The sequence below is a fragment of the Silurus aristotelis genome, assembly GCF_946808225.1.
Source record: "Silurus aristotelis genome assembly, chromosome: 27".
Lineage (NCBI taxonomy): Eukaryota > Metazoa > Chordata > Actinopteri > Siluriformes > Siluridae > Silurus > Silurus aristotelis.
Genome location: NC_139600.1, coordinates 13,889,750 through 13,902,168, shown reverse-complemented (window position 1 = coordinate 13,902,168; position 12,419 = coordinate 13,889,750). Strand labels below are relative to the sequence as shown.

Genomic DNA, 12,419 nt, shown 5'->3' with positions numbered 1-12,419 from the left:
TGTGAAGCGATTTGTTCCCAAGCCAGAACCAGCGTTTAGCGTTTTTTTGCCTTGGCGCGGTCAGCGATAAAGTACAGGCTGATGACGATAGAGTTGGGATTAAAAGTCAGAGAGAGAGAGAGGAGGAGAGAGAGAGGAGGAGAGAGAGAGAAGGAAAGCAAGAAAAGAACGAGTGTAAACATTATTTACGCTCCCAGATTACAAAAAACGATGTTTGTGCACACAAACCACAAACAAGTCCAACAAGACGCAGTATATACAGTTATGTTCAAAATAATAGCAGTACAATGTGACTAACCAGAATAATCCAGGTTTTTAGTATATTTTTTATTGCTATGTGACAAACAAGTTACCAGTAGGTGCAGTAGATTCTCAGAAAACAAACAAGACCCATCATTCATGATATGCACGCTCGTAAGGCTGTGCAATTGGGCAATTAGTTGAAAGGGGTGTGTTAAAAAAAATAGCAGTGTGGCATTCAATCACTGAGGTCATCAATTTTGTGAAAAAACAGGTGTGAATCAGGTGGCCCCTATTTAAGGATGAAGCCAGCACTTGTTGAACATGCATTTGAAAGCCTGAAATGGGTCGTTCAAGACATTGTTCAGAAGAACAGCGTACTTTGATTAAAAAGTTAATTGGAGAGGGGAAAATCTATAAAGAGGTGCAAAAAATTATAGGCTGTTCAGCTAAAGTGATCTCCAATGCCTTGAAATGGAAAGCAAAACCAGAGCGACGTGGAAGAAAACGGAAGACAACCATCAAAATGGATCGAAGAATCACCAGAATGGCAAAGGCTCAGCCAATGATCAGCTCCAGGATGATCAAAGACAGTCTGGAGTTACCTGTAAGTACTGTGACAGTTAGAAGACGTCTGTGTGAAGCTAATCTATTTTCAAGAATCCCCCGCAAAGTCCCTCTGTTAAAAAAAAGGCATGTGCAGAAGAGTTTACAATTTGCCAAAGAACACATCAACTGGCCTAAAGAGAAATGGAGGAACATTTTGAGTAAAATTGTTCTTTTTGGGTCCAAGGGCCACAGACAATTTGTGAGACGACCCCCAAACTCTGAATTCAAGCCACAGTACACAGTGAAGACAGTGAAGCATGGTGGTGCAAGCATCATGATATGGGCATGTTTCTCCTACTATGGTGTTGGGCCTATTTATCGCATACCAGGGATCATGGATCAGTTTGCATATGTCAAAATACTTGAGGTCATGTTGCCTTATGCTGAAGAGGACATGCCCTTGAAATGGTTGTTTCAACAAGACAATGACCCCAAACACACTAGTAAACGAGCAAAGTCTTGGTTCCAAACCAACAAAATTAATGTTATGGAGTGGCCAGCCCAATCCCCGGACCTTAATCCAATCGAGAACTTGTGGGGTGATATCAAAAATGCTGTTTCTGAAGCAAAACCAAGAATTGTAAATGAATTGTGGAATGTTGTTAAAGAATCATGGAGTGGAATAACAGCTGAGAGGTGCCACAAGTTGGTTGACTCCATGCCACACAGATGTGAAGCAGTTTTAAAAAACTGTGGTCATACAACTAAATATTAGTTTAGTGATTCACAGGATTGCTAAATCCTAGAAATAAAAATGTTTGTACAAAATAGTTTTGAGTTTGTACAGTCAACGGCATACACTGCTATTTTTTTGAACACACCCCTTCCAACTAATTGCCCAATTGCACAGCCTTACGAGCGTGCATATCATGAATGATGGGTCTTGTTTGTTTTCTGAGAATCTACTGCACCTACTGGTAACTTGTTTGTCACATAGCAATAAAAAATATACTAAAAACCTGGATTATTCTGGTTAGTCACATTGTACTGCTATTATTTTGAACATAACTGTATCCAGCACATCTTTAAGTGGTGTGAAAGCAGCATTACGTAGATTTTTAGCAACAACTTGTTTTATAATTTTTTTGCCTGTACACTGCACATTTATCACCTGAAAACATGCACAAATACGACAAACGCAAGGAAGTCCTTTGAATAAAAGCAGTCAGACAAATCGATACGCTTGATCAGTCAACAGAGGGAGTCTCAAGAGAAAAAAGAATCTGAAAAGCGTGTGCGTGTGTGCGCGCGCAAAGCTGAGTCATTGATGATTACACCAAGCCAAAGAACACAAAGCATTTGTACGTGTACATACTCAGCTTTCTCCACCAGTACAAACGGGGCTGTGAGCACACGTGTGCACACACAAACACACACACACACACACACACACACACACACACACACACACACACACACACACACACACACACCGTTCATCTCAAAGGAAGCAGAGTCACACATCACTAAACATGACCACATTATCAGGTCATTCATTCACAGTACGGTGGTTGAGAAAAAAAACCCTCGGTTGCATGAGTGTGTTTAACAACAGAAACACCAAATAATAAATACTACCAGTAAGAAAACAGAGTCAAAGGATATTTTTGCAGTGAATCTGTATGTAAACGTGTTCTAGGCTAATCATTCAGGATCTTCAGTATCGCTCTGAATTCACACACACTGGGTTAGAAACCTGGGCACGGTTCAGACATACACATTCACACCTAAGGGTGTTTGACACGAGTCAATCAGTTTCCATGTTTCTCAGAGGCATGCTGATAGGAAAAAAAAAAAAAAAAAAACAACACCTGGAGAACATGTGAAACTCACATGGAACTACCAGACGTACCAGGAACTACCAAGTGCTGTGACCAAGAACTCAGCCAGTTCTCACCAAATAACAGAAAACCATTTATCACCCGAGTCAACTGGTTACAGATTAGCAGAAAGATGAATGATGGAATCTTCTCTTGAACAAACCAAATACATGTAACGCACGTTTGTATAAGGAAGAAAAAAAAACAGGCTTGGATGAGTATTGGAAGTGTAATGGCAGCGTAGCCAGGTTTCAGGATACAAACTCCATGGACTCTGGATAAAACCACCTTCAGCATGTGTACACGAATGTAAAGTTTTAAAGTTACGTAAATGCTGGCGACACGTCCATTGTTGCACAATAGTCATTTCCTCTTTGGTGAATCCTGTGCGCCGCTTCATCTCGGGGTTTTGTAAAGTAAAAAAAGCCAAATGTGGCAGGGTGAGATAGCGAGAAGGTGCGCATAGCGGTTGGTGAGTTTGCAGGCCAAAGCAAGAACCAGAAAAAGGTGCGCCAACTAGAACTTGTTGCTTACACAAGAAACTAGGTGTGCTACAACGCTGGCTGGTTTTTAAGCGGTGGCATTTATGAGGCTTCATGTGGACGGGGTGTAGTGATATAAAGCCTGGCTTTGATGAATAGAGTGAAGTGCCGAAGAGGTCAAGCTTTGTAGACAGTTACAAATGGTCAGTACCAGCTGGGTGCGTGAGGACAGAGGACTTCAGGCACGACTTTCGGCGAACAAGAATAACCCATCAAAACAATGGAGGTTAAAGGTCGTCATGTCAGCATAACACGTTTGCGTTGCTCGAACCACCGTTTGGAGAACGGATATTGGAGGCACCAGGGTATCTTAAGCTTTTCGAGTGGAACGCGCCTGGGCTTTGTTTGAATGAACGCAGCAGCTGTCCATGAAGACCCACCGGAGTCAACTCTGACCCGGCATTACACACATTCCAGGGAGTCTATTAAAGAGAATTCCACATTCCAGCCGAGGGACAGGCGATCGGTCAAACCCGAGACACGGCCTGTACTTTAGCAAGCGGTTCAGTGAAAACAAAACTCCATTAACTTGTTAAAGAGAAACCAAAGCTTTGGAAAACCCAAGTTTAATTCCTAACCTGGGCATCATCACGCTGGAATTTTAGACTCAAGGCTTTAAATCTGACGCTCTCAAAAATTCAAACCTTCACCAGTATTGTGTGTGTGTGTGTGTGTGTGTGTGTGTGTGTGATCATGTCTAGGACCAGTTTACAAAAGTCGATATGACAAGAACTTGTATATATCAAGCGAAGAGCACAAAGATGATTGGGTTAACATTAGACCGACTTAAATTGTTCACCGAGCGTAACACCAATAAATCCAAATGAGACTTTCCCATAAACTCCTCCAGGCGGAAGTAAGAAATGCAAGTTTCCTTCTTTTAAACTAAACGTGGTGCCGACACATCATTTTCAAAGAAGGATGGATGAACTGAAATGAGGAACAAACTCGTTCGTCTTTTACCTTCATTTACGATTAGTACATTATAATGTCAAATGTATTGGGACACGGCTTTTCAGCCATGTGTGCTTCTTCGCCAAACCGTTACCTGCAAGTTGGAAGCACATGAACATGAACGCTTTTGGATGTGGTAGCATGACATTTTCCTCATCACTTAAACTAGAAGACGCAAAAACCTGTTTCAGCCGGCTTCATGATGGAGTGGAAGATCTTGCCTGCTTTAGAGCTCTGACCTCAACTTCACTGAACACCTTTGGGATGAACTGGAATGCTGAGTGCACCTACACTTTACTAACACCCTTGTGGCTTGATGAATCTCACGCAAATCTAGTGGAACATCTCAGAAGAGCAGAGGTTAAAGGAACTGCAAATACGTAAATGGTGTGCAAAAAGCACAAACACCATACGCTATGCTCAGATGAACACAAACATTTGTTCAGTGTCAAAATTTTGACCACTAATTCTTTTTTTTATAAATTGGGCCGAGTTTCACCTCAGCATGACTCAGATCAGCATCGTGGCTGGTTTCCACCGCAGTACACTTTATTCCCCCATCAGCGCACGCTAAATAAAGATAGTCTGGAGGTTAGAGGCAGAGTTGCTGCTACTGCAGCATGATTATAGCACCGCAAGTGTGTTAATGCAAACATCAGCACTGACACATCGCTTCGAAAAAGCAAGAGAGCGCAAGAGAGAGAGAGAGAGAGAGAGAAAGAGAGAGAGGAAGAGAAAGACAATGTCAGGCTCAGAGAATCTACACCCATACACATCAAATCTGTTCCTCGTGTAAACATAAATCAAAGATTGATGTGCATGGACACACACACACACACATACACACACACACAGTTTCGTAATAAACCACATTATGAAAATAAAGTCTGTCGTTCTGGGGAAAGAGAAGAAAAACTGCAGCTGGCTGAACAGGTGGAGAACGTGGGGAAATAACCCTCGACTCCATGTTACACTCATGACATTACAGGGATACTTTTAATAGAATAAAGAACATTATAGAACAAATGAAGTCTGAATATATTGCTCGATATTTTTTTTTAATCAACAAAGAGCTGCTATAGAGCAAATAAACTACTTTGAATAAGATCATTGAGTAGCTTCGAATAGATCATTCACAACACAGCTATTAAATGTAATCACTGAAAACATTTATTTATTCAGGAGGATGGACAAATAAATTCACCCATTGGCTCAACAGGAAAAACCTTGTGGTTGGGTTAAAAAACGAACTCGTTTAACTCGAAAAAGTATGGCAGGCGCACAAATTCCTGGGGAGCGAGCGTCTCTGCGTAACTGGAGTGTTTGTCCTTTTCTGGTAACGTCTCCGGTGCGTCGCGTAAACCGTGCGCCGGATCCAATCTACGACGCATCGAAAGAGGACGCAGACTCGATGCGGCGGGAAAAGCTACGTCTTTCCGCTTTCTTTCGAGCACTCAAAAGCGTTAAAAGTTTCAAGTGTTAATATGCTTTTTGTTTGCAATTCGCAGAAAATGTTCCATACTGAAAAGCAACACCTCTGATGCTTTTTTTCCTCCTCCAAAAGCTTTTCATTTTTAAGCAATTTTGCAAAATGTTATTCATTTTCCCGTAAACTCCCAACATTTTCCCTTCAACTCCCTGTTCACTTAACTCATCCAGGATCCTAGAAACGTTTTCCGGTATTGCAAGAACGATATTTCAATGGTATCAGCCGACCTCTAGAACGGCACAATTTCCTAAAACTATACTCTAGAGAGAAAATATTCCTGCTCACTGCACAACACTGCACGAGAAGGGTGTGGAAAATCAGTGAATCATATACGCCGGGATTCCTACACCTGTTTCCACTTGCTGAAGCCATAAAATCTGCCCCGATGGCGAGTGTTGCGTGATCTGAATGCGAGACTGGAGGCGCGCTCCCTTTTGACGCATAGCCCGAGAATCTTTTTGTGCAGGAACCAAAACACACACAAAAGAGGCCGAATACAAAGGAATCGTTTGAGAGGTGTGTGTGTACGCTATGGTCCTTCAAAGAGGACGCCGTCAAAAAGAAAAGCGGGTTAAAAAAAAGGGGGGGGGGGGGAGAGGCTCTTGCCCTGAGGTATCGAATGCAAATAAATGTAATGTGGTAAAAGGTGCGCCATAGCCGGTCTTATCGTACAGTACATCTGGATGATGGGCCTCAAGACAAAACATTACATAAGATGTCAGAGACCATTTGTGGTGTATGTGTTATTTTATTTCCCTTTATGGTGAAACAGAAGCTTAAGCAAGATGAAAATAAATAAATAAATAAAACATTGCCTTCGAGCAATTGTTCTCCAACCCCTTTCTTTCCTCCTGTTTCTTTTTTGTCTTTAAGGCGCTTTTCCGGTTTCCTCCGGCGACGGCCTCGTCAGCGTGGAGTCATTCAAACAGGAAATGCCATCACATGCCTTCCCTCTATTCCCGCGAACAGAGGATTTGCACACCCAGACTCAAATTTACGTTCACCAGTAAATGTAAATGCGTGTGTCGGGAAACGGACGCGGTGGCAATATGGACGAAATTTGTAAATATCGCTGCCATCTTGGACCTGCGAATCCGGGTCCCGGGACGGGCCATTACACATCTGTTTGTTTTGTTATTGTTTTTTATTAATCCTCTCTGAGTCATATTTCCTTGGAGGAATGTCAATTCATTATGTTTCAAATATAGCAGTTTCTCTACTTGCTTCATTCTGACTAACCACTATGGTTAAGGATTATAATAATATTTCTCTTCTTCGGAATACGATGAAAGCAGAAAGCCACAAAGCAATCTGAACGTGCTGTTTAAAAAATAATATACACACACACACACACACACACACACACACACACACACACACACACACACACACACACACACACACACAGACAGACGAGCGCCGTGTCTCAGAATACACGCTGCTTGCGTTGTGGTTTGCTGTGTGAAAAAAAAAGAGGTGTGAGAAACTCTCATAGCAGTGTTCTGCATCTGAGAGCAAACGTTTTTATTCTTTCTCTCAGACTCTTCGCTACCTGAACATCCTGACCGCGTGCGCCGGAAGCGTGCATGCACGTGGGTGCGAGACAGCGTGTGCAAAATAGATGCAAAAGAAACTGTGCAGCAACTCGTCTTGCTTGAGGGGTTCAGCTGCACTTTATATGCAGACGTCTACAAAACAAACGTTTACATTCAGCAAGGGGGGAAAAACGCTAAGCAAATTCGGCCTGCTAATTCGAAGAAGCTTCTTTAAAACGTATATAATTTATGTAATAAGAAGTTGAGAACGTGGAAAAAGGGTTACAAGTCACAAGGATGTGGCAATGCCTCATTACCCCCACATTTCTCTGAGCAGAGTAGCTGCCCGGTCGTACGACAGTTAGAAACCGACGACACTCTTTCAGACACCTGCTGCTTTGCCTCATGAGATCACAGATGGTTAGACCTGTTCATCTTAAGCCCCTCAAACCCGAACAACAGGCTTCATTTTGCTCTACACCATCACTGATTCCATCTTAGAGCTTCCTTCAAAAATAAATACCCTGTTTCTCGAAAAACTCCATAACACAAAATCTAAACAAACATGCAGGATGAGGTGCATGAAACCTCTTCTTTGCCGCCATTAAAATTTTTAAATGAAGTTACTTTCATGCTTCCAGGAAGAGCTGAAGGTATTTTCTCCACACTCACACTGAATAATTTATACACGCATTACATTTAACCCTATGGCTTCCCGCCTAATGGAGCGTCTGCATTAGTGTTTGTTACTTAAATCTCAAAAACATATATCTCGTTGTGTCTTTAAACGTCTGCGTTCCCTGGTGACGCTTCTGCTTATACATATTTAACAGCTAGAGGGGAAAAAAGGGTGGTGAGGAACAACTTCAGACCTGCACAGATCATGCAGTGAAAAGACTGCACGGTTATTCAGAATCTATTTTAAAACAAAAGAGCATTGCTCTGCGGTACCCTCTGATAATACTTGTGGGGAAAAACTCTGCTGCTTTCACAAAAATCACTGACAAAACAATTCACAGTTGCTTATTGGGTTTTCCTTTTCCCGATTTCCATGAGCCTCTCGTCCTCAAACATAACCGCTGTCGTGCCGAACCAAATAAAGTAAAAATTTAAGTTTCTTGTAAAATACACTATACAAAAAAAAAAAACACCACTGAACATTTCCTTCCACGTTAAGGCTCCTTTCACTGTTATAATAGCCTCCACTCTTCTGGGAAGGTGTTCCACTAGAGTTTAGAGTGAGTTTGTGGAGATTTGTGATCATTCAGACAGCGTTAGTAAAGTCAGGTAGTGATGTAGGTGAGGTGAGGAGGCCTGGGGCGCAGCTCCAGAGCGTTCACATACATCCCAAAGGTGTTTAATAGGGTTGGAGCTCTATAGAAGGAGATCTTTCACTCCAAAACCTTGTAAAGCATATCTTCATGAAGCTGGCTTTTTTCATGCTGGAACAGGTTTGAGTTTCCTAGTTGAAAAATGGGAAAGCCAAAGACATCCTATACAATCATAAGACTCCAACGTCCCAAAACTTTTGTCCTTTTATAACATATGTTCTAATGGCTGGCGTGTTTTTGGAGTATAACTCTGTACTTGGTGTCACCAGATGAAACAGCTCGAGTCACAAAGTGAAAATTTCTGTATTGTGTCTCAACTGGGCTGAACAGACAATCACCACAATCCCTTGGTGAAAACGCAGCTGTTTTCACAGCTTTCGTATGAACCAAAGAAGACACCCTTCTGCTCATAGTCACGGGTCTGCATTTCTGAAGTGCAGAAACACTCAGGGTGATTTATTTAGCCAGTGTGTGTCTTGTTTTTTTTCTGTCTAGTTCACAAACAGACACGAGAGTTAAAGTCATTAGCGGTCAGCGTTGTAATTTCCAGAGAAGCCGAAAAAGGCCAAAAAGCACCTGTCGACTGCTGACCATTACCCGTGAAAAAATAGCATGTGTGTGAACACTGTTTCAGATCCAAAATAAAGAAGAAGCTCTGTTATCAGGAGAAGAACTCGTGGCTTGATTTCATTTAAAAACCTATGATGCCTCATGTGACATATTCCTGAAATTATAACAAACGTCATGATGCAATCTATTGGCTGGAAAGCAAAGGGACTCATAATCAACGAGTTTTAAACAATGATTTAAAAAAAGATGAATTTTAAACCATTTTTCTTTTGAAAGTGGTGGCTCAGTGTTTAGGGCACGGGGGTTTAAGACTCGGGGGTTTAAGACTCGGGCTCGGGGGTTTAAGACTCGGGGGTTTAAGACTCGGGGGTTTAAGACTCGGGGGTTTAAGACTCGGGGGTTTAAGACTCGGGGGTTTAAGACTCGGGCTCGGGGGTTTAAGACTCGGGCTCGGGGGTTTAAGGCTCGGGCTCGGGGGTTTAAGGCTCGGGGGTTTAAGACTCGGGCTCGGGGGTTTAAGTTTAAGACTCGGGGGTTTAAGTTTAAGACTCGGGGGTTTAAGTTTAAGACTCGGGGGTTTAAGTTTAAGACTCGGGGGTTTAAGACTCGGGTTTGGGGGTTTAAGACTCGGGCTCGGGGGTTTAAGACTCTGGGTTAGTGAGCAAAAGGTTGGAGGTTCAAGCCCCAGTATTGCCAAGCTGCCATTCTGTGGCCCTTGAACAAGGCCCTTAACCCTTTGTGTCCAGGGTTGCTGTATAATGTTTGACCCAGCACTTTGATCCTGTGCTCTGATACCAGCTTCCTAACATCTCTGGGATAAGCAAAGCAAGAATTTGCTGTAAAAGTAAAATCTGAAAAGTATAAAGCCCCATTTTTCCTCTTTAAACTTATTAATCACGTTTAATGTTACAGAAAGTTTGCGAAACAGTTCCTGATAGTTTTCTCTCCAGCCCATTGTATTTCATCTAAAAGTTCATTAAAGGAAGAAAAATAAATAGAGCTTGTTATGTTTTTGAGAAACTTCAAAGACCGGATGTTTTCCATGACTGTTCCAAAGCACCAACACTCGAACTGGAGACTCCTTACATTTAACAATTTGATGATTTTCTGCAACAAATAACACAGTAATTTTCATGAATCCCACCTTGCTGTCCGAGCTGCTGTTACTGAAAACTAATCAGACATGTCCGGTGTAAGAATCTGGAAGTGATTTGGTACTAATTAAGTTCTTTAGGTTTTGTGGAAGGATGGCCTCTGATAAATAAATACATGAAGTCAATGATTTTTAGACTCATTTCAACCAATGTGCATAAAACCCCCCATTTTGATCACTTGTACACCAAGTCTGAACTCTATAAACATACAAGAACAATGATGGATGAGGATGTTAAGTTTTCAGGGGCGTGTTTATAAAATGAGCAAATGCACACTTGAGCCGTTTTCCAAACTATATGCATATTTAACTCCTACAACTTGGTCTGACACAAAGACTTGATCTGCTGCTCTGATTTCTGCACAAATCTCCCACATTATTCACATTTGTAAGTGATGAAACATTTGACCCACTGCACCTTTAAACAATCAGACGCATTGTTTTGCTTCTCTCCCCCAAACTCAATGAGCTCACATCATCATTTGCAACCCAAATAAAGTAGGAAAGGCCCGGAAAAACGCTGCGGTCCATCAGTGTGAAAACACACACACACACACACACACACACACAGAGAGAGAGAGACTGGATCTCATTACGCCACGCTGACCCTGCAATAAAGGGCCGAATCCACATAAGCGCCCTATTGTACTGATAAGTGCCCTAGGTAGGGCGTACATGCCCATATTTTAAGGATGACGTAGTGCACTTCGAATAGGAGCCGAACAGCCTTTTTGGGATTCAGCCGCTAAAGAATCGCGGAGTACAGCGGTTAAAATAGGACACATTCGCGACCGCAAAAGGAAAAAAAATTCTGGAAAAAAGACAAATTTTCCCATACTGTCCAAAATAACCGCACATTTTCGCCTAAAAAATATTTATTAATCATATAATTTATTCTCGCTGTGTCCAAACTCAATCCCAATATCCCAAAGTAATAGTACCGGGGGCTTCGGGTTGTTATATTAGCTTAGCTCCAGTTACAAATAATACACAAAAAAACGTATCAAATAAAATAAAACCTTAAATTCGAAGTCGTTCTTGAAATAAAGTGAAATAAACAGCATCCTGCTTCTTACCTGTTGCGTCCTTTCGATGGGGTTCTTCATGATCGCCTGCCGAAAACTGCTATCTACATAAGACGCCATTCTGTACTATTAAAACCGCCTTCTAAAGCCAATAAAACGCTCAATAAATCTCTATCACACTTAGGGCATTTCTCCACACTGCTTTGGTCCCGGTCTGGTGAAATCCAGTTACCTATCGAAAGTCTTAAAAAAAGACGCAAAAGTCACTCCTGTTGTCCTTTAGGCCGCGTCCGGAGCCGCGGCCTCGAGTAGATTCCGGTGAGCGAAAAAAAGGAGCGGTGCTCCGCCTCCGGTTGACACTTTCCTAGGTGTATTAACCAGTGATTTATTCCTTTTCCTCAGTCATACACTGGCCGGTCTATAGACAGACATTGTATTTTACCGGAACACCTCCATTGTAAATGACTAAGGTATACGGTACCTCAGGGAAAAAATACTCGGGGTTCAGAAGAGACCTAACGGGCAGAGACTGGGCTGCTGCTCCGGGACAGAGTCCAGCCGCGTCAGCGCATGGTGAGTTCTATAATTCGCGATTTTCTTTTTGAAAAGATCCGGTTACTGATCTGATGGTCCACTGTGCGGTCAGTTGAATTAAGAATGATGTCCGGCTTCTGAAGAATACACAAACTAGCGTTAAAGCAAGATACGACGCGAACACGCCACGGGCGGGGCTCCGGCTCGGCCTCTGCCTCTGTGCGGGCGGTAGGAGATCCGGCGGCGTCGTGATTCGGGGGGAGTGGCGCGGAACAGATTGTGCTTTGATTGCACGCTCTCTGCTGCCGCCGTGTGGACAAAAGCCGCAATTGAAAAAATGCCAAAATGGCTGTGTTCTAGAAATGTAACGGTACAATTATTTGGACCGAAAATATTCGGTTCAGGGATGTCGGTTCAGTACCCGTGTACCGAACTTTTTTTACGTGCTTAACATTGTTAAAATCTGAGTTATCTCACGAACGTAATGGCAGACCACAGGTGTGTTTAGTTTTTTTCAAACACATAAAAAAAAAAAAAAAATAATAATAATAATAAACTAGAGTTAGTGCAATGTCACTGTGGCTACTCACTCTCTAGCAGAAATAAGATTTGTTTTG

At 42.3% G+C, this 12,419-nt stretch overlaps 1 protein-coding gene across 12 annotated transcripts in view; it reads right to left on the bottom strand.

Moving 5' to 3' along the window:
- Window positions 1–12,050, bottom strand: part of rapgef2a (Rap guanine nucleotide exchange factor 2a) — a 29,874-nt gene extending 17,824 nt beyond the window's left edge. For 8 of the 12 annotated variants that reach the window (XM_083532704.1, XM_083532705.1, XM_083532701.1 and 5 more), the window contains exon 1: window positions 11,320–12,049. In XM_083532704.1, the coding sequence (XP_083388830.1) occupies window positions 11,320–11,388 (69 nt within the window). In that variant the 5' untranslated portion in view covers window positions 11,389–12,049. Of the gene's footprint in view, window positions 1–11,319 lie in introns of all 12 variants that reach the window. The other 4 variants (XM_083532696.1, XM_083532700.1, XM_083532703.1 and 1 more) reach the window with 2 other exon arrangements.
- Window positions 12,051–12,419: the final 369 nt, after the last annotated feature.